Below are 25584 nucleotides of genomic sequence, written 5' to 3' on the forward strand. Positions count from 1 at the left end.
AGCAAGAATCATCTCCATAAAAGCAATCAACTCTGGGGGCTTCCCTGGTGGCACAGTGGTTAGGAATCCACCTGCCCATGCAGGGGACACGGGTTTGAGCCCTGGTCCGGGAGTATCCCACACGCCTGTGCACCTAGAGCCTGTGCTGCGCAACAAGAGAGGCCACCACAATGAGAAGCCCACGCACCACAATGAAGAGTAGCCCCTGCTTGTCGCAAACAGAGAAGAACCCACACATAGCAACAAAGACCCAATGCAGACCAAAATAAATGAAATAAAATAAATTTATTAAAAAAAAAAAAAAAGGAATCAACTCTGTTCCAAAATGGCATGCTGAGAAACTGGGGCAAAGAATCCATGTTATCAGCAGTTCTCTGTTCAAGCAATTCATGTTTAAAAAGTTTTTTAAGTACTACACTCAAGCTGGCCCGTCAATTTGCTGCAAGTTATTACCTTCCTAGAGGTACAATATTTGAAATATCATCCCTGACAACTGTCACTAAGTCATATCAATTTCTAGCTTGATCTTCACATTGGCTTCAAGTTATAAATAACTATTTAAATAATCTGATGAGTCTTTCTCTTATCCTCCACCAATATAACATACATACTTGTTGATCTGAGCCAAGAACATTCCCTTCAGTGCATAAAATTCAGCCGTCATCTCTTTTGTGAAGTATTTTAAGTTTGTAGATTCAATAACTTCAAGGCCCTGTTTATTAAAAACAGAAAAAAAGTTCTTGAATTTTCTAGACAATAATACAAAAACGTCATTAAAATATTGATCTATGTAGCAAGTCGGAAAGGTCACTGACAAATATACTTTAAACTGACAACAGGCTTGCCCACCATGAATATTTGTTGACTAACAAGTAGTATTTAAACTCAATCACTAAATGCAAATTCAGTTCTAGACACCTTAATGGTATTTTCTCCAAAGCTTTACCCTATCTAGTCAGTTTCATTGTTTTTATTAATATTCCTCTGAACATAGCCCAAATCTACCATATACCCTCATAGTTCTGCAGTTTTTAATTTTCTTTCCTTAACTACATTAACCAAGTAGAATAGAGACCATCACATATAATTCATTCAAATACTCAAGCGGCTTCCTGTCCCTTTCTTATTTTGGCAGGACTGTTCCCCGAGACCAGAGCTGTGTTTGTAAAGTTCTAGCCTCTTTCCCTGTTGTCTGAACCAGGTGTTTCCACATGGACCCTTCATTCCTCCCCAGACCTCCTGGGCACGGGCGGGCGGGCATGGGGTCTGGCTGGCACTCTACCTGCATACACTCGTTCTTCCCCATGACGCCTGCCAGTTGCAGGTAGCATTTGACTTGCTGCCGAATCTTCTGGAAGCAATCCACGATAGGGACAGTTGGAATAGTATGAATACGACTTAATATATCCAGAGCTACATTGACCAGTCCCTGTTTTCGGGCAATTTTTCCATACTGGATGATTGCTGAAGCCGATGCGTGAACCCCAAGCATAGCATTGTTTGAACTTGGATCATGCTGAGAACTATTCTCATAGGCAGTTACAATAGCTAGAGAGCAAAGAAATGAGTTTTCAGTCCATGTCAAACATTTTTCAAAGTGTTCCACAATAAGGCTTAAATAAAAAATGAAAAACACACACACATGGCTTATGCAATGGGAGGCTCTGTGATAAACCCTCATTACTTTTCCTTGTATTCTGTATCAAAAGGAAGATCTAAGAAGCACTAACTCTTGAGTTGGGTGTTACCGTCTTGGCTAACTAAACCATGAAGGTCGCTCTGAACAAATAGATGCCTGGCAGGTTGAGGGGAAGAGCAGAGGGGACCAGGGAAGGTGAAAAAGGCTACACGCTGCCACCTGAGCACAGCTCTTCCTCAAGGGGGCTTCAAAACAAAGAGGGCCACAACCCAGGCTGTGATCCCACTGGCCTGTGCCCCTGGTGCAACAGTGTCCAGCAGCACGTCTGTTCTAGCTGGAAAAAGGGAACAGGTAGGGGGAAATTCTTCCCATCTTTCACCACCTTCATCTTTACCCTGTCATAACAACCACCATCTACCATGCCAAGAAAGAGAAAATCCGGTAAAAGTAAAAAGAAACAAAACAACAAAACATAACCAAGACATGAAACCAGAACAGTGGGGTGTCTGGAAAATTACATGATGAATGCATGCCGGACCAGGTAGGTTTACCCTGGTAATGATGCTGCCGCCACATGAAGACGCTGCTCCAGTGGGACAAATCGTCAGACACGATGGGCAGCCGGTTCCTCCAGGTCTTCACCACTGTCTTCATGTCATGCAGGCTGTTGTTCCTTCCCAGGTTGGTGGGCTGTAAGCCTGCGTTAATTTGAGCAGCTTCCTGAAGTTCAATAATTTGCTGGGCTGCCTAAAAGGGACCAGCATAAGAGATTCCACAGTGAGCATTGAGATTGAAGGAGGATAACAAACCAGAGTCAATCAGGAATCCTTATGTGAAGAGCTCACGATTCAATTACCAAAGGAAGCACTGTGCCTCAGATGCCACGTTTACCTTACTCCATACCTCAAACGCTACTCTCGTGGTCCCTGTCCCCACCCCCCATTTTAACACCTCTGCTCTGTGGCTGCTGTGACACTGGGGCCTGGAGAACACCGACTCCCCCCACCCCCCATTAACTATCCTTTTTTTTTTTTTTTTTTTTTTTTTTTTGCGGTACGCGGGCCTCTCACTGTTGTGGCCTCTCCCGTTGCGGAGCACAGGCTCCGGACGCGCAGGCTCAGCGGCCATGGCTCACGGGCCCAGCCGCTCCGCGGCATGTGGGATCTTCCCAGATCGGGGCACGAACCCACGTCCCCTGCATCGGCAGGCGGACTCTCAACCACTGCGCCACCAGGGAAGCCCCATTAACTATCCTTTTTCTGTTCCCTTTGCCACCAGCTAAGTGTGGCTCTTTGTCTACTGAGGCCTAAGACCAGAACAACCTGGTCCCCCTGCCCTCAAGCTTTAGTTCCATGAACATTTGAAGCCCGGAGCCATGTCAAGCATCTCAGAACACAGTTCTAATGATCTTTTTGGGCTGATACATGCATTTTCATCACATCCCTATAAATCTGTCCAGGTCACTACCCTTTAAACCCCAGAAGTGTTGCTGGCTCCAAATTTATGGTGCCCTCTCCTTACGGGGAGGCCTTGGCCATAATTCCAAGCCTATTCAAACTCTACCTGTCAAGCTTCACCTTCTGCTCTCCCACAGGGATTTTTACCTTCTCTAAATCCTTGTGTTTATTTTCTGTTCTACCACATGGCACTGAATCATAGACTCCTTCTTAAAATTTTGCTTCTTATGGATATGTCACCTCCCTCCAGCCTAATTCTCTTTTGAGGCAGAAAGTTTTAAATTGTTTGAATCCCCAAACACAGCACCAAGTTCAGTACTCAGTATCCTTCTGTTTCATCTTAATTTTAAAAATTTAAGAATTTATGCTTTCCATCTATACTTCATTACGTTTAGTTTAATTCATTACATTCCGGTTTCTGAAACCTTTATCTCATCCTTCCTCCCACCAAAAGCTTACTGAAAATAGAACAATGGGATATCTGTTTTATAACAGCTTTACTGAGGTATAATTGAAACATCATCAAAATCACCTTTTAAAGTGTACAATTCAGTAGTTTTTAGCACAGATCTTCCTCAACTTATGATGGGGTTATGTTCCAATAAACTCATCCTAAGTGGAAAATACCTGAAGTTGAGAATGCATTTAACACACCCAACCTACCAGACATCCTAGCTTAGCCCAGCCAACCTGAATGTGCTTTAAAACATTCACACTATCTAACCCAAAGCCTATTTAATAATAAAGTGTTGATTTTCTCTTATAATTTACTAACAACTGTACTGAAAGTGAAAAACAGAATGGTTGTATGGGTTCAGAATAGCTGTAAGCATGCGCTTGTTGACCCTCGTGACTGCATGGCTGACCAGGAGCTGAAGCTTGGTACCACTACCCAGCACCACGTGAGTACCATACCACATACGCTGGTCTGGTCAAAATTCAGTGTTCAAAGTATGGTTTCTACTGAATATAGATTGTATATATATATTTTCACACCATCATAAAGTCAAAAAATTGTAACTCAGCGACCATGTATATTTTTCCTAGAGCTATATGACTGTCAACACTATCTAGTTATAGAAAGAAGCCCACAGGTAGCCTCTCTCCACTCTTCCTCCCCTAGAAGGTGACAAGCACTAATCTACTGTTTATCGCTATGGATTTGTCTATTCTAGACATTTCATATAAATGGAATCACACAACATGTGGCCTTCTGTGTCCTGCTTCTTCACGTAGCATACCTTCAAGGTTTACCCATGCTGCAACCCATACTGGTATTTCATTCCTTTCTACTGCTGAGTAATACTCCATTGCATGAATATACCATTTTAATTTATTCATTCATCAGCTGATGGTCATTTGGAGTATTTCCACATTTTGACTATTAGGACTATTAACACTATAGACATTTGTGTGTGGGTTTTTGTGGACATAAGTTTTAGTTTCTCTTAGATTTACACCTAGGAGTGAAATTGTTGAGCCTATGGTAATTCCATGTTTAATATTTTGAGAAACTGTCAGACTGTTTCCAAAGAGCAAGCATTATTTTACAATCCTACAAGCAATACATGAGGATTCCATTTTTCTCCACATCCTCACCAATACTTGCTATTACCTTTTTCATTCTAGCTATGCTAATGCGTATAAAGTGGTGTCTCACTGTGGTTATGTTCTGCATTTCCCTAATGACTAATGATGTTGAGCATTTTTTTTTCATGTGCTTATAGGTTAGATAAAACTTTTTCAAATATTCCTGAACTGGGCTTCCCTAGTGGCGCAGTGGTTGGGAGTCCGCCTGCTGATGCAGGGGACACGGGTTCGTGCCCTGGTCCGGGAAGATCTCACATGTCGTGGAGCAGCTGGGCCCGTGAGCCATGGCCGCTGAGCCTGAGCGTCCGGAGCCTGTGCTCTGCAACGCGAGAGGCCACAACAGTGAGAGGCCCGCGTACCGCAAAAAAAAAAAAAAAAAAATTCCTGAACTACTTCTATAAAGTCTGTAGTCTTTGTAGAATGTAACCACTAGAGTCTCTGCTCAGTTAGCTTACTGGTCAGCAAATGATTTCCTTAAAGACCTGAAATGATAAGGCTCTGTGTGCCTTTTGCAGCATGCCCTCATCCCTCAGCCAGGCAATTTTCAATTCTGCCTCAGCCTTTACTTCCCACTTATACAGAGCCCCAAGGTCAGCCAGAGGTGAAAGCTTAGGATCTTCTCAAGTCTCTCCTGAGCATGTGTGCACGGGATGTATGTGTATGTGGTCTTCTCGATTCCCATGAATATGTTAAAGCTTTTCACAATATATATAGACATCTCATTCTCTAATCTTCCCTTTACTGGGACTGGTGTTGCTACATCAGGCAGCTGTGATTGTAAACAACTGCCAGTGACTATTTTTGACAAATGCTCTCACATATGACTTTCTCTACTGAGCGAGCTCTGAGTCAGGTCAAATAGAGACAAATCCTGTGAATAGGGTTTTTCTAGGAGCTGTAGTGCTGGTTAAATATTGCCAGCATTCTGGGGCTGGGTTTTTTGGGGGGGTCTCTAAATCTGTACTGTCTTCCACTGGTGGCTGCTAGGCTGGTTTTCACAGCTACTGTGGTTGGAAGCTATTGGTTTTCAAGGCAGAGCTGGGGAGAGGGGTAATGGGAACAGGACAATTAAAGGCCACAAACCTTGCTATTCTTACTGAAATACAGCTGTTCTTCCTTAAATGCTCCCTGGATTACTGCAAATCTTTAAATTTCAGAGTTGTGAAAGGTTGGTTTTAACAATTTCCCCCGTTGTGCCCATTGCTGCTATGAAGAAGTGAAAATTCAGAGGCCCTTACGCTGCTCTTCTGGACAACGTGACAGCAAAGTCACTCCCTCCGCAACAGCGCTCAGACTCTGTGTTTCTTCCTGACCAGTGGCTGATCCAGGAGCCCAGTACTGATGTTTGCAGTAGGCCAAAGGGGCAGACGCCCCATCTAGAATCCCCATCACAACTCTGGGGTCCTAGAGTCAGTAAGACGGGAATGTTGCTGTGCAAAAGCACCAAAACTTTTCCCCTCAGTGATTTTTTTGAGGGGTGGTAGTTGAGGAGGAGGGGGGAGAGACACAAGCTGTAGTTCGAAATATATTATTTTATAACTTATTAAAACATGATAAATATTTCAAAAAATTAGGCATTGTTTTAACATTTATAGGTTTCGAAAAAAGGTATTTATATTTAATTTTTAAAAAATAAACACTTCTCTAAGCTCATCCTTTCCACCTCCTCAAACTCTGACCCTAAAATTAATAGTTACTGAATGATCAAACTGAAACATTGTTGAATTGTTTCCATAAAATCATTCTTATGTCTTTGTTTTCTGTAAGATTTCTCAGCTATGCTGGTTGATAGTGCTACTTGGGGGAGGAAGTCATCTCTCTAAATGCAGTCAGCTTTGTAACCAAACTAATCAACAAATAACTGAGTATCAACCGTGACCACAGCAGTGGAAGAGAAACTGCCTTTAATTTCACTTCCAAAATTCCTGAATCAGGATTGTCTGAAATACTGCATTTTATACTCTGTACTTTGAATATATAACCACACAATAATTTCTATTTATTCACAACTGTGTTATTCATAGCAATACTTAGTCATTCATCCATAATAATACTCAGTCATTCACAATATTTCTTGCATTGACAACTTTTTCCTATGTTCATGCAATAACTTTTTTCCTAACAGCTACGACATGCAACCCATCTTTGCACTTTTAGAGGATGTGGAAGAAAAAGTCCACTTTAAATAAAAGGCTTTAGAATATTTTAATAACCTAGATTAGAGATGTTATATACCTGCAAAATAATACTACCTTAGTGCACACCTTGAGAAAAAGCCAAAAATAATAGATACAAAAAGGAAAAATATCAAAACAAAGCAATTAATTGCTTCAATGAACTTCTGGTTCACTATGACAATGACAAAATAATCTAAGTATATTAATAAATAACTATATCATTTAAAAAATCTATAAAAAACTACACTATAAAAATCAATATAGCAGTTCAAGTCTCAAAACTACTCTTTCAAGAGGAAAAAAGTATGACCATTCTGCCTATAGTTTTACTCATTCAATAACACTGGGAGCTGCTCCATGACAGGCGCCAGATAAAACAGGACAAGAGCTGACACAGCCCTTCGTGTGTGTGTGTGTGTGTGTGCGCGCGTGCGTGTGTGCGCACGCACACACACATGCATAGGGGCTGGGAGGATGGGAAGCAGCATGTTCCATGGAGAGAGGCAGCGTGCACAAGGAGCTGTGGGGAGAGACCCTTTAGATCTGAGCCATTGAATGGTGGCTGGTGTGGCTGCACAAATTGTCAGAAGTAGTGAAGACGATACACAAAGGAAGAAGCCAAGGCACAGCCTATTTAACTGCAGTCTTAAGAGTCTCAGAGGAGGAGAGACCTTTTCAGGCTGAGCAGTGGCATCACACTGATGGTGGTACAGTGGGCATGAAAGAATATTCCTAAAGCAAAAGTGAAAATCATCAAGATCACTCCTGTGGGACGGCTTCTGTCACTTAAATCCCTTGGAAGCACCAAAAATGAGACGCAACATTTTAGTCCCCTCCGTTTTGACTCTGGCCTTCCTTTCACCGAGGATGAGTTTAAATGGGAAACGACAAGTGGAAGGAGTTCCCTCTCCCGTCCAGCTCAGCTTATGGACCTAAGCCTGGGCAGGAGGAGCTCTGCTACGAGGGACCCACCTGGAGAAGAGGTGTGTGCACGTGGGACACCACATGGGGCAGCCGCCGCCACTCGCGGATGGCCAAGCTGCTGGCCATTTCCACCAGGCGCTCGATGAAGCTGAGCTGCTGCTCCTCAGGGTGGCAGATAGCCAGGTAGCCACGGTACATGTTGACCTTCCACGCCATCTCCTTTGGACAACTTACTTCTACCTGGTTATGGAAGAATATCACATAGGAAACAATGGGTATACTTCCTCTCAGTGGAAGGAGTCAAAAAGTAAAGTCAATTTTTTGGTAGCCAGTTTGCAAAGCAATAAACAGAAATTAAGCTATAAATAGACATTTTCTTTAGAGATGTCATCATGCTTTATATTTTTTCTGGACACTCTCCTTTGCCGAATACCAATGAGTGGCCAATCTATCTATCTATGGAGGTGCCACAGGCTCCTTGCTTTAAGGTCACTAGTAGTTCCAGAAAGGGGAAACTGATCAACACCATTATGACAGACCAGACGAACAACGTACAAAGTCAGCCAGTGAATTTTCAAAGGATTAAATATGTGCTCATCTCCTCTCTGATAAATATCAGTATAATTTTGAATTGTTTCCAATTCACACTGTTATCCTGGGAAATTAATCTAACTTGTTCCACATTATATAAGGAAGCTGAAGGCAGCGATTCAGGTTTAGAAGAATATGAGTGAACATTCATAAATTTTACTGTCATTTAAAAGCCGCACTTTATTATCTACTGTAAGTTTCCCCCAGATTTCTCATATCTTGGTTATCAGTTCTGATGAAGTATACAGAGCCTAGAGCCATCACGTTTCCTCCCATTGGCCCTAAGCCCAGGTAGAGGCTCCAGGTGTGCCTGGGAAAGCCCCTGTGTTTGCCCACCACTTTCTAAAGAAGGCATTAGAACTCATTGCATTTTATCAGCCTCTTAGAGCATTTTTTAAAATGTAAATTAAAAAATTAAACTCTTTTCAAAAATAATCTCTTTGTGTATAAAAAAATGAAAGAATATAGAGATATTCTTAAAAGAATTTTATAGGACTTGCTGTAACAAGATCAGTAAGACATTCATTGTGAAGCACCTTTGGGAAGTAATAGAAATTACACACATCTTAGTGCCATGCTGCTCTCTGTACAAATGAGGTAAGAGCAGTGATGGGAATAATAATGCGCTGACGTAACACCTGGCCTTGTTTTCTGACGTCTGACTTTTTCACAGCAGAGTCACATCCACCGTCCCTCTTAGTTCTCAGTAATCCAGTGATGAAGAAATTCAGGGAGACAACCTTGTAAACACATCTGCTTCCTACATGATCCTCTAAAATTACACCTAAAATCTTACATTTTCTGGACTTAAACACTATTTAAGATAGGCTTTTGTCAATCACACCTGCCCTCTGTAACATTAGAACAAAGGCCTGTCTTCTAATTTCTCCTCCACTGAAAAAAATTACCCCATTTATTAAATCAAACCAAGAAATTAACTACTACAAGCAGCCCCATAATCGCAAGACACAGGAGGAAAAAGAAAGGTAATTTGATTTTTTTCTTTTAAATACTGGTAAATGAGTAAATAAGTTAGTACTCTCAAGACCATTTGAAATTAATTTACTGAAGATTACCCAGAGTGCTTATTGATATACTTTGAGCTTTTTCTAACCAGTAAGTGCTTTAAAATTTTGGGGAAATAATCAAGAATTTGTGAAAGAAGAAGATCATTTGTCAGACCTATGGACAGTATGATACTGCACATACCCTGCTAAGTGAAACCTTGGAAAGGAGAAAAAGAAACCGTTAGAGTGAGCTATAAATACTTATTTATAATATAAATATTTTTACATTGAGATAAAATAAAGGAGAATGTTTATCAGAATAAAGAATCAACTGTAAATGCAACCTGTCAGCAAAATATTTATTTCTGTTTACCTACATAAGTGATTGGTTATTTCTCAGAGTAACACCAACTCCCTGCATCAGGCGAGCCATTTCCCAGGTCCCACCCTGAAAGTCCAGACCCTGGGCTCTGTAACCACTCTGTAGTTAATAGCTTGTGACTATTTCAGTTCTTCGATCTTTTGCATTTTGTTTAAAAGCAGCAGAAGTAACAAAATAAGCACGGTATCCACAATACAAGTTAAAATTTTAGGTTAATCCTTTCAAACACAGTGGCCTATAATCTCAATGTGCTTTTGAGTCTCCACATTAAGGAAGGAGAATCATTGGTGTGACTGTAAATAAACCCTTACTAGGTAAAGGGGGAAGGTGAGAACAGGACAATAGTGTAAACCCCTAAACCCCACTGACACCACATAGAAAAGGTCAAAAACTGAGGAGCAGCAGCACAGAAAAGGGGCCAAGGGAGAAAATCAAAGAAGGGTACAGATGCAGGAAAAAATAAAGAGCAACAAGAATAGCTGCTTTCACAGACCACCCAAGGCTTTGATGATGGTGATGATGGTGGTGACAGTGGTGATGATGATGATGATGATGATGATGATGACGACGCGGGGTTCAGACAACACAGCCGTGCTGACACCGTAACTTTCATGCCCTGACACAGGCTTCCCAGTGTGGGAAAGAAAACTACCTCTGTACCTGCTCTCACGTCATGCACCGAATTCCTCTGGATGGAGTTTAATTTTTGAAAATGTAGCACTCAACCACATTAATGGCTCAAGTTCACTTACACTGCACAATTACCACTTCCATAATGCAAGACATGCTTTGAATGTGGTACTGTTTTCATGTAACAAACTTACTGACAGCAGCTACTGTGCCAGGCCCTGGGCTTGTACAATTCACCTTTGCTATACTCACTGCTGCAGAGCTTCTGCCAACCAAGTCCACCAGTACAATTGCCTCTGTTTTTCCAAATTTCTCCAGACATTACTGTTTTCTCAGAGAATCCAAGGTCTCCACCTGATACTTTTTACTGTAACTCAATAATGAACTAATACTTAAGTTATAATTTCACTCAAACTCAGGAAAGATGTTAGTGATAACCCAAGATAACTCTTGCTTCCCAAGTGCTCTCTTTCATCTGTCAAAATGCCCAGCTTGCTGTGAGTGAAGGGAAATCTCCAGAGACTCACAGCTTTGGCAACGGGGCCCCACTCAGCTGTGGAGACTGTGACCTGAGCACGGACGAGTCACGGGGTGGGCGGGGAGGGATGGAGTCTCACCTGCACCAGCGCCTCCTTCATGGCGGTCCAGTTGGACACCCGCCAAGCACACTCCAGGACCAGGTAAGGGTTAATGTGACCTTTGGACTGGCCATACTCCGTCAAGGCTTCCCACTGGTTCAACTCCTTGGAGCACCTAGAGACCAGGGATCCGGGGCCAAAGCTCAGTGACCACACCCACAGATGGGATTTTAAGTCATTTCCATTCCACCGAAAGGAAAAAGTATTTCCCCCACACAGAGAAGGGCAGGCTTCTACGGGATGCTGAGGTGCCCCAGGGCAGTAAACTACGCACGCCCCTGGAGCAGCAAGAACCGCAGCCCCTGCAGCAGAGAGCTCAGAGCTCTGGAGCCTGTGGAGAGCAGGAGTCATTCACTGTTTCTCCAACACACTCTCAATTACTCAAGACTTTAAAAGCTGTTTATAGGTTTTTGTTTGTTCTTTTCTTCACGGGGCCATAAAGAAAGCAGCAAAGTTCCCTCTTAAAAACACTCATTATGAGAAAATTTCAGAGACTTCTCACTGGTTTCCTTAACTGATTCTTGGACATGTCACTGTTCAGCTTACCGAATCCAGTGGTCCTCCCAGAGCTGGTATTCTGGGAAAATAGCAGGAGATGCATTACTCCTCTCATGTTCCTTCTTGGCTTTATCCATTGCCTTTTCATATGATTCTTGTGCCTAAAAAAGTTAAACTGCTTTCAAACTGCGGTTTGACTAGAAACTTTTACATGACCATTGCTCAATTGTTTAGGGCAAGTTGCATCACAGACCCAGGGGTGTCTCGTTGCTCTTCTCTAAGGTCACCCAACACCCAGAATTCTCCATTCAGAGAACAGAAGAGAGTGGAGGAGAAGGTGCGTAATTCCCCATACAGAACGGAAGGAGCGGGAGGGAGACTGCCCAGACCCCGGGTGCATTCTTCCATCCGTCAGAGATGAGAGCAGGGGCCACAGCCCGTGCCTCTGCCTCTGGAGTTTCTGTGGCTCAGTGTCCTACACGCGGCTGCGACTATACCTGCAACAGTGACCCACACTACAGTGAAAGGACAGGCATGAGGATTAAAATCTCACACTGATCACAATCTACCTACCACTTCCAACAGGATCAATGACTGTAGATAAGAAGCATCCACATTAGCAACTAACAGGAAATGATTCAGGACTGAGCTTTAAAAATGTTCACGTCACATACGTATGTTTCTCTGAAATTGAGACTTTAATCAAAGAGTCTTTATGTGGATAAATGCTTCAAAGAAAACAGTAAATTTCTCATTTAGACACGAACTGACTGGAGGACATAATAAGGAACCACTATAAACGCCTTTCACCACCCATGCGACCTGGACATCCCGCCCGATGGCATTACCTGCTCGAAGAACCCGTGCTGCTCGTAGGCGATGGCCGTCGCTGTCTCCGAGTACTTGCACCGCTTCTGCCACAAGCCTGCCCACATGTCTTCCTCTTGTAACAGAGAGTAAAGTTCAGCGAGGGAATCCAGAATCTCCTGAAACACAGGTCACAGTTTCTGAGTGCTCATGACAACTGCTTTCCCCCGGCCCCAACAGAGCAACTTCACGGTACCTAATTTAAAATCACTGGGGAGATGTTTGCTGGGACCACGAAGTCACCAGCAAGGAAGACGCGATCAACAAAACAAGGCAGGGCCTCACCTGCTGAGGTGGAGTGATGCTCTCCTGCTCATAAAACTCTGTTGTTTGCTTGGGCTTAATCTGCAGGCTCAGCCCTTTCTCAAAGGCCTGGTGCTCGAGCATCAAGGTGGAGCGGAACCAGAGGTTGTGGGTCTTCCCCAGGTACTTGAGCACGCAGGGCCGGATGGGGATGGGAGGGACACACTGGGACATGGCCTCCACAAAGCAGTTGAGGGCACTGGGCTGGCAGTCCCGCTGCACCTGGTGGCTGCCGCTGCACAGGAATGGGCTGATCTCGCCCGCCAGAGCCTGAAACCCAAGAGCAGGTTGACCTGGGTCTCGTGCAAAAATCAGTACGTCTTTACTCTCTCACTCAGCATCTGGGATATTTTTGATAATTCACTCTTGGATAATACTAGTTTCCTCAGCCTTTGAAACTTAATCAAATACTTATCAAAAGCTAAAACTACATTTTTCAAAAGAGGACTTAAAAAACAGACTCACATGCTGCTGTCTGTCAGATAGGATTTTCCACAATCTGGGGAAAAGCTGGACCCACGTCTTTTCGGCCAGCGTGGTGGAGATGTGGCACAGCTGGACGAAAGCGCTGAGCAGGGCTCCAGTCTGCGGAGAGAAAAGACTGGTGTAGCGGGCAAGGGCTGGTGCTGAAACCCCTGCCACGTGGGTGCCCCACGCGTCCTTGGTCAGGAAACATTACTGCCTCACCTTACCACACGCTCCTCCACTTCCAAACTTTCAAAGACCTGAACAAACGTCATGCCAAAGTGAAACACAGATTCTGAGCACCACAGACCCCCGGTGTGCTTAGCAGCTGAGCCAGGACCTGGGTAAGGGGCTCACCAGTGACACACCTACATTTTTAACTTTCAAGGGCATTTCCTATTACTGATTCCACCAGGCCCGAGAAGTACGAACACAATGCTGATGCTGAAAGTGCAAACGAGAGGCACACAGGCGCCATCAAAGCAGAGGCTGCTGAAGGTATGAAGAGGAAACAGGAGAAGCATACACATACTAGCTCAGCTATTTGCCAACAGGTGTAATTCTGAAGAACAAATCACGAACCATAAAAGTTCAGAGTCTCTGCAACTGACAGCGGGCAAGAGTTGGAGAGGTGCCTGGAATGCACAGGGCCGAACCAGAACACCCCACAAATGGGGTCGGAGCTGGAAACCAGGGGCCCAGAGGGTATATCAAATCCCCAGATGTGTTTGATTTTGTCCACAGCTCCGTGGTTTTTGAAGTATGAATTTCTTATAAACAGCCAGGTTTCTGGCTGCTTGAAGCCCAGCTCCCCACGCGGCATCAAGAAGCCGGCGCTGAGGGGCTCAGGCACACACTTGCCGTCCCTCCATGGGCCCTGCCGCCCAAGACGGAGACACACACGTCACAATCACGTTGTCCTTTTTACCCAACAACAGGTCAAGATGGGAATTCACTCTCATACCCACATCTCTATTAAAAATGCAAAACCTAAGGATACAAATATTCCAAGGAAAATGGAAGAAAACATTTAAGTGGAGAATACTCCCACTTGCTACTCAGGCTGCCCAGTGAGGAAGGCCATGATGAAGCGAGCCTGGCTGACCTCATGTGGCTGCTCCCCTCACCCCGGTCAGGGCGTCAGGTGCCTCCTTGCTCCAAGTCAGTGTGGCAGAGGCCAAAGCACTCAATGGCCATGAGTATCCACAGACCTGCCTATAGAAACGCTCACCTCAAGCAGAGACTGGGGGAGTCCATGGGTTCATGGACTGCTCAACATGTTCAGGGGCAGGGGGAGAACCACAACTACCCCCCAGATTTGCACAGACCTTCACTTCCCGGAGCGTATCAAGAAATTTGTCGTGTCTGTTGGTTAACATATGCAGCTGGTTTCCAATGTCCTTTTCCGAAAGTTCTTTGGTTTTGGGCGTGCTGGTCTGATCTCCAGGAGCTAGTTCAATATCTATCTCCACATCCTAAAAAACAGAAACAAACATGTAAAACCGAAAGGTCAATTGAAGAAAATCAATAATCACAATGCCTGTAAACTTGTTACACTTTTGGTAAATAAAATTTTAGTTTCTTGGAAGTTTATGATTAAATAATCTTGAATTCTAAAATAAACAACAAGCATATTAAACTAGACCAGACCTAGCTCTCTTTCTTATATGACACTATAAAAATGTCACCATTTTGCTTTCATATTTGGATTATGGAAAGCAAAGTTAAAAAGAAATTACAACTTTAGGGACTTCCCTGGTGGTGCAGTGGTTAAGAATCCGTCTGCCAATGCAGGGGACACGGGTTCGAGCCCTGGTCTGGGAAGATCTCACATGCCGCGGAGCAACTAAGCCCATGTGCCACAATTACTGAGCCTGTGAGCCACAACTACTGAGCCTGCGCTCTAGAGCTCATCAGCCACAACTACTGAGCCTGTGCTCTAGAGCCCATGAGCCACAACTACTGAGCCTGCACTCTAGAGTCCACGAGCCACAACTACTGAAGCCTACACACCTAGAGCCTGTGCTCCACAGCAAGAGAAGCCACCGCAGTGAGAAGCCTGCACCCCGCAACAAAGAGTAGCCCCCACTCGCTGCAACTAGAGAAAGCCCATGCACAGCAACGAAGACCCAATGCAGCCAAAAATAAATAAATAAAATAAATAGAATGCAGCATAGCTGCCTAGCTGTCTTGCTCATTCAGATTAATAATACTGTCAGGCCAATGCACAGAACCTTGCTGGCATGGTGTTTTACACAACTCATCCCCCAAAAAGAATGAACCTTATTTCTCTCTGAATTTTCTGGGAAGTCACAGTCAAAATCCAATCATCAGGCTAGGCTCTAAGTCACGTTATTGGCCATGTGGTGTGTGCCCTTGAAAATGCAGAAGAATCACTTCAAAGCTGGCAATTTATTTCACACAGGAGGATGACAGAAAGAAAAAAAGATTCTATCACCAAATGATCTAGTGCTTAGCAACTGCTAAGTGAAGAAAATTTTTATTTATTTGTAAATAAAATAAGTGGATGTCTCACATACAGAAGAGGGTACCAACTACCCCTTTTAAAGCAAAGAGGGTACCCTCCTCCTTCAACACTGACTGGCTGTCTTCTAACATCCAACACTCCAGGCAGACTGAGCTTCCAAGGGCCAACACTCTAAAGGAAACAGCTTACAGACCAACACCCTGAGTGGTGTCAGCCACTGCACACAGGGTACTGACAGTCAGTGGGACCAAGGCTCTGCCCTGCGGGTCGGGTCTGGGCTCCACAGCCGCCCCCGCCAGGACTGGGTAGAGACACAGGAGGTTCACACTAGGTGGACCACGGAGCCAGCTAGAGCCACAGTTCCTTCATGACAGCGTCACTTCCTGGAGCAGTGCTTTGTAATACAACACGGGCTACTCCTGACTTGGGGAGAACAATCACCAAAGAGTAAAATACCCTTTGCTCAGCAGCACAGCCCACAATAAAATGATCTCTCTCCAAATTTAATGATGAGACAAGGTGCTTATCAATTCTGCCTTTAAAAACATCTAACTGGGGCTTCCCTGGTGGTGCAGTGGTTGAGAGTCTGCCTGCCGATGCAGGGGACACGGGTTCATGCCCGGGTCCGGGAAGATCCCACATGCCGCAGAGCGGCTGGGCCCGTGAGCCATGGCCGCTGAGCCTGCGCGTCTGGAGCCTGTGCTCCGCAACGGGAGAGGCCACAACAGTGAGAGGCCCGCGTACCGCAAAAAAAAAAAAAAAAAACAAAAACATCTAACTGAATGGAAATAACCAAGTGTCCATCAACAGATGAATGGATATTATTCAGTCATAAAAATGAATGAAACCTTGCCATTTGCGACAACATGGGATAGGCCTTGAGGGCATTATGCTAACTGAAATCAATCATATGATTTCAGTTTTATGTGTGGAATCTAAATACACACACACAAGCTCCTAAATACAGAGAACAGAATGGCGGTTGCCAAAGGCAGAGGGTGGCAGGCAGGTGGAATGGGTCAAGGAGTCAAAAGGTACAAACTTGCAGTTATAAGATGAAGAAGTCCTGGGGATGTAACGTACAGCATGGGAACTGCAGTTAACAATGCTGTGCTGCGTATTTGAAAGTTGCCCAGAGAGTAGGTCTTAAAAGTTCTCCTCACAAGGAAACACTTCTGTAACTATGTGTGGCGATGGATGTTGACCAGACTTACTGTGATGGTCATTTCGCAGTACATACAAATACCAGATCATTACACTGTACACCTGAGACTATCAGGATGTATGTCAATCATACCTCGACATTAAAAAAAGGAAAATATAAGTATTGAACACAGTACCACGTTCAGAGCTTTCAGGCAGAGACAGATTTTAACACATTGCTCTTGCCCTAAAAATATTCTAAGGCTGATACAAAATTCTCCAACAGGGATGGGAGCCCCGCGGTGGAAAGGGGGCACCGTGCGCCGGGCGTTACCTCCTCCTTGGACTCGCTGTTCTCTCGCTCCCGGGGCTCCTGCTTGACGTGTGTGACCATGGCGAAGGCCGCGCGGTCGTGGCTATCGGCCAGGTTGATGACGTTGGTGATGGACGGGAGCATGGCGCCCTGGCAGCTGGTCCCGATGGGCGTGCTCTTCTCACACACGGCCAAGAGGAGCTGGAGGGGGTTTGCAGGAGAGAAGACAAACCTGGGATGCACGTCTGGTGCTCTGGTGTGTGGACCCCGTTAACCCCGAGTTGCCTCGACCAGCACATGCTGATGACCCCAGTCCCCAGCTCGCTCTACACCCCCCAGCTTAGAAAGGAGTCTGACCCTCTCTCCCAGCGTCCCCACTCAGGTACCCCTGACTCCGTATCTAGGCATAAACTCGGCATCTCTCTCCCTACCAGACAGAACTCCTCCCCTGTCCTCTCAGAGGCATCTCCCAGGCAGGAGTGCAGCTGCTGTGGCTCTATCCACCCATTTTCCCGTCTCTCTCGTCTCCCACCCACATCATTGGGTTCTGCCAGTATCACCTCCTGAACAGCCAGGCAGCCGTCACCTCCTGCCCAGACACAGCTTCCTAACTCATCTCGACTTACTCTTCTCAAACTCATCTTATTCCACAAGCTGACCTCGGCACCCTCTCCCGACACCCCCAGGGGCTTCCCACAGTCCGCAGGGGACGGTGTGAGCTCCCTAGCGGGGCGCCCATAAGGTAACAGTCCCCACGCACACGCAACACCCCCGAGACTATTCCCCGAAGCCCCGACCCAGCTCACACCGCCCCCGACCCAGCCACTCTTGCATTCTTACTGGACACCCACTATGTACTGTGTGAGGCCCTGGAGATTCGTTTGTCAACTTCACAGAGACAGTGCCCCCGCCTGGTGAGGCTGGAGTGTCAAAGAGGGAAGGACAAGACCAACATCAACACATAACACACACACGCTCATTGTCATGATGCAGCCCAGGGAACGGGCAGGCGACAGAGGATACAAGGGCGCCTGCTTCAGTTCAGTGTGGGTGTCAGGAACGTGGCATGTGTGAGAACACAGGAGGCCAGTGAGGCTGGAGACTAACGAGCGGGAGCAGAGGGGCAGCACAGGGCTGGAGAGGGGCCAGCAAGACCGCATCCTGGAGGTGGGGTTTTGTGCTGGGTACAAAGGCAAGGAGCGACAGAGTCTGCTTTACTCTATCAGAACAAGTTTGCAACAGTAAAATCTGTGGCGGGCAGGAGGGAAGGTGGGTGAACACTAAGGACACCATTCCTGTCATCTTCGTGAGCCAGAGAGGGAGGCAGGAGAGGGGAGGGAGAAAAGCGAGTGGCCTTGAACTGGTAACACCTGGCGAAGGACCAGACACACAGGACGAAGGAGGCAGGACAGCAGGTTCCTAGCTGTGCCCTTCAGCCTGCCATGTCCTCTACATGGTCCAATGTCTTTTTCGTCTTTGTCACTTCCTACCCCAGGGCTTGGCACCTAATAGCAATCGGTCAGTCGCGTGAAAGAATGAAGAATAAATCAGGGAACTCTGCCCACTGTGTTGCCATTAGTGAAGTTCCAGATACTGCTATTTACAGCACTAAGAAAACGTACACTCAGCACCAACGGAAACATGCCAACAAGCTCTCACTGAAACCCGGTGCCACGATTCCCTTCTTTTCCCTCAAAGAGAATTTCACAACCTTGTCTCATTAGACAAAGTGGTCTGGTAACCTATCTGCACAGCATCGGTAACCTGCTTTGGAAAACCTAGGTGGCCTGGTGCGGTACGTTGGTGATTAATCCAAAGAATGAAGCCAGAAGTCTGACGACAATCCTGTGAACAACATCAGAGACCATCTGAACTGCTGTCCACTGAAACAGCCTGACCGTTCATGCGGGGCCTCATCTCCAGCACCCTGGCCTCTTGCACCAAGGGGTCAGAGCCCACAGCGTTGTCAGGCTGGTCTGGCCTGGCTGCTCTACCCTTCCTGCTTTAAGTCTTTCCCCTTCCTACTAGAGATTAAAGCGGTCTTGTGGTAGAGATGTCTGATCTGCCTTTGCGTGTGTGGACACCCGGCCCCAGGCCCCCCACAAGGACCATGAGCTGGGTCCATCCTACCTCAATGCACTGCTTGATCCAGAAGTGGTTCCCCATGGCCTCCCAGTTCTGGGAGCAGGTCACGTAGAGCAGGCGCTCGTAGACGCGACGCTTCATAGAGTTGTCAAAAACCTCGAAAAACTTGGCCCTGATGAGCGGCTGGGCGCAGCGCAGCCCAGAGAGAAAGGCAGGCTCAAGTTTCGCCGTCAGCTCGCTGCCAGAAAGCGTCTCATCCCTGCAATCCAAGAAACGACACCGAGATAGCAGAGCTACGCAGGACAGGGGACCCTCAGGCCGTGAGCAAATGAGCAGTGAACAAGTGGACACCAGCTTTCCGAAAAGCCGCCATGAAGGCCAAGAGTGTGTTCCAAATCGTCCTGGGCTGATGCAGCATTTGAGCAAAAAGGCTCATTAATGATGCCAAAGTATATTATGTGATTTAAATGAACATTTAAAATTTAGGTATAATGAGAAGATTAAAAAGTCGCATTACTGGCTAGTCAGAGAGCATGCCAGGGACCGACACGAGCAACATTTGATTAATTGCTGTGATTACCTGTAGACATAGTTAACAAGGTCTAAAAACTGTGCATTTAGTTCAAGGTCTTCTGGAAAACGCTTTTCGATGTAGGTCATCATTTTCACAAGCAAAATGGACTTCTCCCGGAGTGTAGGTGTCTGTACAGATTTGTTTTTTAAAGGAAAAGGTCAATTATTTCTGTTTGAAAAAAGACATGCTCCCAAGTATTTCAGCCATATGCTCTACCAATTTTTAAGCTCTTACGATCTTGTCAGGTAAAATAAGACAAGGTTGTTTCTAAATGGTTCTTCGGATGCTTAAGATCAAGACAGGTGCCAACATAAAAGCAACTAAACTAAAAGACAAATCAGAAGTTTGAAAGCATCTTACTAAATCAAATAATAATCCCCCATCATTATTATTTTTGGCTTAACTTTACCACCATAGAAGACTAACAAGTAAGGTTCATTTAACATTTTAACAGAAGTAAAACCTTATAAGATAAGTGACCAGTTATTCCGAATTTCTGTTTAAACTCTGTTAAGCACAGTGAGAAAAATCCACCATAAAGGAAGATTCGGTGAACGCAAACACTGGAGAAAAAAATGTTTTGTTTGAGAACTTGCAGAATAGCTTAGAATGCGACGCCTGAATTTCCTTTTACACACACAGGAAGATCACCTGGCCAGAGCACAGCCCCTCTTCATAGCTCACCTGATTGGCTGCCATCGGGGAATTATTTTTAACCCATTCTTCCACAATTTTAACCACGGCCCGGAGCATTTTGGCGTCGGGGGATTTCTCAATGAGGGAGGTCAGGATGGCCTGGATGAAGTTCTTCCTCATCTCCATGCTCATCACAGCTAGGCGCGTCTTCACCAGCTCCAGACTCAGCATCACCAGCTCACTGGTTCCTGCTCAAGCAGAGAAAGAGCCCAACGATCTCTACCAACTTGCCTGAGCAGGCAACCAACCGCCCGCACTGCATGGCACTCTGGATTCTGCCTATTTCCTCCCCAAAATATCTTCTCCTGCAACTAGAGCTCTGGGATTTGAAGTGCCTCACGGCTTTCTGACTACTCGGCCTTGCCAGCGGGGCCCTATAAGAGCCTCCTCACAGGGGAAGGGATGATGGAGCTGGTGGGACCACTGTAGGCAACCCCGCATACAGCCAAGCCCTGAAGTCACATGCATGGCACTGGTGCTCCGAGGGGCAACTGGCAGAGTGACAACCACAGCTCCCTGCCGCACACCAACATATCGCCGATTCCTGAAGCTCATAGCTCAGGTCTGGAACTGGTAACTTAATTCTTCTTCAGAAATAATAGCTCTGATAATAGCAATCTCTGTTTTATAGCAAAATTGTTAGATAACTCTCATCTAGTGATGAATGTTGCTCAAATTTCTTCATTCTTACATTCACAATTTTTAAAAGCAGTTCATTTAAAAAGTGAGTCTTTTTACGGTTGTAAATGAAATGCTCAGAACCTCTTTGTGAAGAACAGATGATACTGAACTGCATAAAAACAACAGACATTCATGTTGGCTTTAGAATCTAATCACGGCCGGCAGGTTTAGGTGTTGAAGCCTCAGGGAGGAACACGGGGCCGAGCCAGTCACCTGAGGTTGCTTCCGTGCTGCCTGAGGCGGCCTGCGGGCTCAGGTGCTCTCGGACCATCTTCTGCAGGGAGCGCATGAAGACCGAGATCAGCCTGTCGATGTAGCTCGGGTTGTTGCTGCAGGCAGACTTGAGGATCATCAGGGTCCCTGAAAGGTAGAGGGTGACAGGTGTTTTTTGAGAAAGGTCTTAAAAAATTGAGTAATTCACAAAAACGTACTACTTAAAACATTTAAAAATGTGCTAGATAAAAATGTGCCATTTCTGACAAAAGTACAGGTTAATCCCAAATGTCAACATTACAGGTGACCCTTAAACAACACAGGTTTGAACTGTATGAGTCCACTTATGCATAGCTTTTTTTCACTAGTAAATACTACAGTGCTACACGATCCGGGGTCGGCTGAATCTGTGTATGAGGGGCTGCGGACACGAAGGAACCATGTAAAATATACAGAGAGCCAACTGTAACTCGTAAGATTTTCGCCTGCAAGGGGTCAGCGCCCCTCGGCCCCAGAAGGAAAAGCTCATCCAGTGTGCAGCTGGACCACGCTGGGGAAACCACGATGGACACACGCTCACCAAAGAGCTGGGAGGGGTTGGCGCTGGTGGCCTTCTCGTAGTTGGTGAGTCCCTCATAGATGACTTTGCCCACTGCCGCGTAGAGGCACTCCAGCTCCTCGTACTTGGAGGCCACGCTCGAAGTGCCTGAAACAGTAGTGGGAACCTGGGCTCTGGGGTCCGGCTCGCGGGCCCGGCCAGGCTCTGGGACGCTAACTCTCCTCAGGCTAGCATTGAGCTTGGCTGTCTGGGACCTGCGGTGACTGACACAGGCACCTCTCACCGCAGGACGCGTGGTTCCCAGTTTACAGAGCTCAGTAACCACCTTTCATGCCACCAAGCCTCGCCCGAATACCCTAAATACACTTACATATGAGATGCCAAAATTCTATCTTGTCCGCTGTTCAACAACTGACAAAATATTTTAACCTAACTTCCTTTAAATACCATATGGAAATGGTATGTTCAGCTGATGAAGAAAACTGTATTTCCAAAGCAGACAAAAAACTGCTTTGGGAAAAACTGCTAACGCAAAGACTGCTACCATGAAGTTTTTATGTCAACTTCTTTTAAAGGAAGTTTAAAGGTACAAAGAAAAGCAGAATAATAAAATGCTCACTATAGTAACAGGAGGATGAGCATTCTCAGCTAACAAGCTCTGTGCCCACCCATCCACTCGGAAAGAAAGAAAGGCGCCAACAGCAAAGGTCACATACTTGGCTCCGTTGGGAAAATACTCATGAGGCGTGAAAGAAGGCTGTGGACGGCTCGTAACACTTTGGTGTTTCCGCACGTCATACAGGCTGCGATTCCACGCTGCAGGGGTTTGAAGCTGCTCAGGATGGCTGGGGACTGCAACACTGTCAGCAAGAAGCTCAGCACTTCCAATCCTGTGCATATGTTCCCATAGTTCACTTGATTGGGCTGCTCCTGGAACGGAGAACACAGGCCACACACAGATGAGATAAACAGTACAGCGACTTACAAACAGAAACCAAGCGAAATTAAAACTACACGTGTCAATAAGTACTTGGAAATGAAATAAACAACCACTGAAGAATAAACACATCAGGTATATAAATGACCACCATATTTTATTAACACAGTAAGATTTCATAATCTTCCTTTTAATAAATTTGCTTTAAATATTTAGTCAAACTTCCCTTAAGCTCATGAAAGATATTAATATTCAATATTAAGTAGTACTAAAATTTTGAAAATCACTAAAATCTGGTTTAAAAAGGCAACTACTGCAATGAATTTTACTTTTTTCTCATGTTTTTAGTTAAAATACATATATCCTTCCAAAAGGAAGTATCTTTGAAACTGTGTATCATGAAATCAATCTAACAGATTGTCAGCATTAAAAAAAAAAGAAAGAAAAAAACCCCAAAAGAATAAAATAGAAAATAGAGCACAAGTTTTACAGTAAGGATTTAAGTTTGGCCTCACAACACGTGTCTGTGGCTGACGCACACACATGCCCTGCAGGTGCACCGTGTGTGTGCACTGCTGTGAGGCAGATCATGGGGAAAGGCAGGAAGTCAGTGTGAGCAGACCCATCGCCCTCAGAAAACGTCAGCCTGTGAAGGGGCTGAGCTTGATTCAATGGTGACTACATTTGATAGGAAAATAATTTGACCTTTCAAAGAGAAAAAGAGGAAAGAAATCTGCAAATAAGTTAAGCAGCAAGCATGTGCTGCAGACTCAGGAGGCCTATTACTCTGTTTCCATAACACAGGTTAACCTGTGTAAACTTTCAAAAAACTTGAGCAATGATGCTGCTCATCTTTGCAGCACAAAATAACAAATGCTTACAGTAGGTATGATCATCCTGAGACCAAAAGCTTTCAAATTTCACCACAGAACTAGATAAACTGAACTGTATCCTGGTAATGAAATGGATAAGGCAAGAGAACAGCTTCTGCAACCTCCAGAAAATTACAGAATCGTGGTTTTTACAGAAACAAAAACAACCAAAAAACCCAACAAATAATCAGCATCTGGGGCTATCTCTAATTACCTGATTATACAGTGCTATGTCCATCATTCAATCTATTTTAAAAATTCAACTTTACTTTAAAGGTGGTTGCATAAGTCAACTAAAAATGTTTATTCCATGCCAGCGGGTAGGTGGGTTTAAGAAATTAATCTGTGAAAGGCAAGAGAACTATTCTGTTTTCAAAACTCCCAACTCTCCCTAGGGTGGAGGTGAGAGCTGAAGATTTAGAGCCATTTTCAGCGAATGACACTCCCTCCTCATTAGCCAGTGGCCAGAGGAGAAGGTGAAAGGGGCCATGACCAGCCGCGGGCAAGGAGATTGGGGTTGGTGGCCCGCTCGTGCCCGGGCCCTCGCACCTACCACGCTCATTAGCAGCTTGTCGAACCACTGGAGTTTGAGCTCCGACTTGGACCACATGTCTGGTCGCAAGGCTGTCTTCAGGAGAGTGACACACCGGCGGGACAGCACCTCCCCAGGAGACCCCGCAGTGTTGGTGTTGTCGTTAACCTGGAAGTTCACGCACGTTCAAGCCCGAGTTTCCCAGCACACGTGTGCACAGGCCTCTTGCCCGCTGCTGCCCCGCGCCCTCCCACCACAGTGCTCCACCTCCTCTCCCGTCTGACTCAACCCCGCCTCAACCCAGCTGTCTCTGATCCCTCTGGGGACACCCCCTCCTCCCTCACAGTGGGTCAGTGGTGATTTGCACTCATTTGTGCGATTAATCCATCAGCTGGGCCTCCCAGGCCGTGCCCAGCACGCTGCAGCACACAGGAAAGGATCGGCTGAAGAGTTTAGAAGACTGTTTTCAGTACTTGGAGATCCTCAATAGTGTTGCAAGGTATACTATTTTTTAATAATTATAAAAACTACTTTGTGAGGGAAATTTCAGTTACAAGGTTTTTTGAAATATAAAAATGAAGTTTCAGGAATTGATTCCCAACAACTCCATGAAAATATATTACTGATTTGAATGATAAATTCAAGTTATAAAGCATCTGAATTACTAATGTTGTCCATAACTTATGTAGGTTGGGTCATCCCAACACCTTTATGACACAGGTAACTCGAAAGTCAAGTGATTTGCCCAAGATCACTGAACTGCCATGTTTCCCCAACACCAAGATGCTATTATAAGCTATACCATTACTTCATCACCACTGAAAAAAAAATGTTTTTTAAAATCATATTATAAAACACAGGCAGATTTCAGATATTAGCAAGTCACGAAATGAACGGAATTTGGTATGAAAGGGACAAAACTAGCTCTCAGACCCTGGTTTGTCTATTTCTTTTTTGACTAAACCATCACAGACAATCAAAGTCACTGGAGCCTATCAGGCAGCCTTTGTTCGGAAGGATCCCTAACCTGAGACACGCAGATACCACACCTGACAGGCCACGCGGATGAGGAAGTTCACCACGGTGTCCGTGTGCTGCTTGTCAATGGGCTTGGCAAGGAGGGAGTCCGCACCGGGCAGAGACTGGCTCCGCCCAAACACCTGGAGACGGCGGGAAGAGAGTTCTCAACAGCGCAGCCCACTAACTGCACGCGGCCCTCCTCCCCGGGTCAGACCCCATCCTGGACGTCAGGGACACCCCTGGCGGGCGTGGTCTCCGCAGAAGAAGGACAAGCAAAGTAGCCATGGAGAAAGTATGGGGTCA

At 45.4% G+C, this 25584-nt stretch overlaps 1 protein-coding gene across 1 annotated transcript in view; it reads right to left on the reverse strand.

Moving 5' to 3' along the window:
- TRRAP (transformation/transcription domain associated protein) overlaps positions 1-25584 on the reverse strand; it is a gene marked incomplete at its 5' end in the record, with an annotated part of 109579 nt that overhangs the window by 25083 nt on the left and 58912 nt on the right. The window contains 19 exons of the mRNA XM_079720276.1: positions 612-712; positions 1283-1548; positions 2191-2386; positions 7836-8027; positions 11015-11150; positions 11582-11694; positions 12382-12519; positions 12686-12973; positions 13169-13288; positions 14497-14643; positions 17134-17313; positions 19243-19456; positions 19778-19899; positions 20456-20655; positions 21362-21508; positions 21942-22067; positions 22637-22850; positions 24283-24429; positions 25311-25421. Coding sequence (XP_079576402.1) covers positions 612-712; positions 1283-1548; positions 2191-2386; positions 7836-8027; positions 11015-11150; positions 11582-11694; positions 12382-12519; positions 12686-12973; positions 13169-13288; positions 14497-14643; positions 17134-17313; positions 19243-19456; positions 19778-19899; positions 20456-20655; positions 21362-21508; positions 21942-22067; positions 22637-22850; positions 24283-24429; positions 25311-25421 — 3158 coding nt within the window. The remainder of the gene's footprint in view (positions 1-611; positions 713-1282; positions 1549-2190; positions 2387-7835; positions 8028-11014; positions 11151-11581; positions 11695-12381; positions 12520-12685; positions 12974-13168; positions 13289-14496; positions 14644-17133; positions 17314-19242; positions 19457-19777; positions 19900-20455; positions 20656-21361; positions 21509-21941; positions 22068-22636; positions 22851-24282; positions 24430-25310; positions 25422-25584) is intronic.

Source organism: Hyperoodon ampullatus (assembly GCF_949752795.1).
Source record: "Hyperoodon ampullatus genome assembly, chromosome: 14".
Classification (NCBI taxonomy): domain Eukaryota; kingdom Metazoa; phylum Chordata; class Mammalia; order Artiodactyla; family Ziphiidae; genus Hyperoodon; species Hyperoodon ampullatus.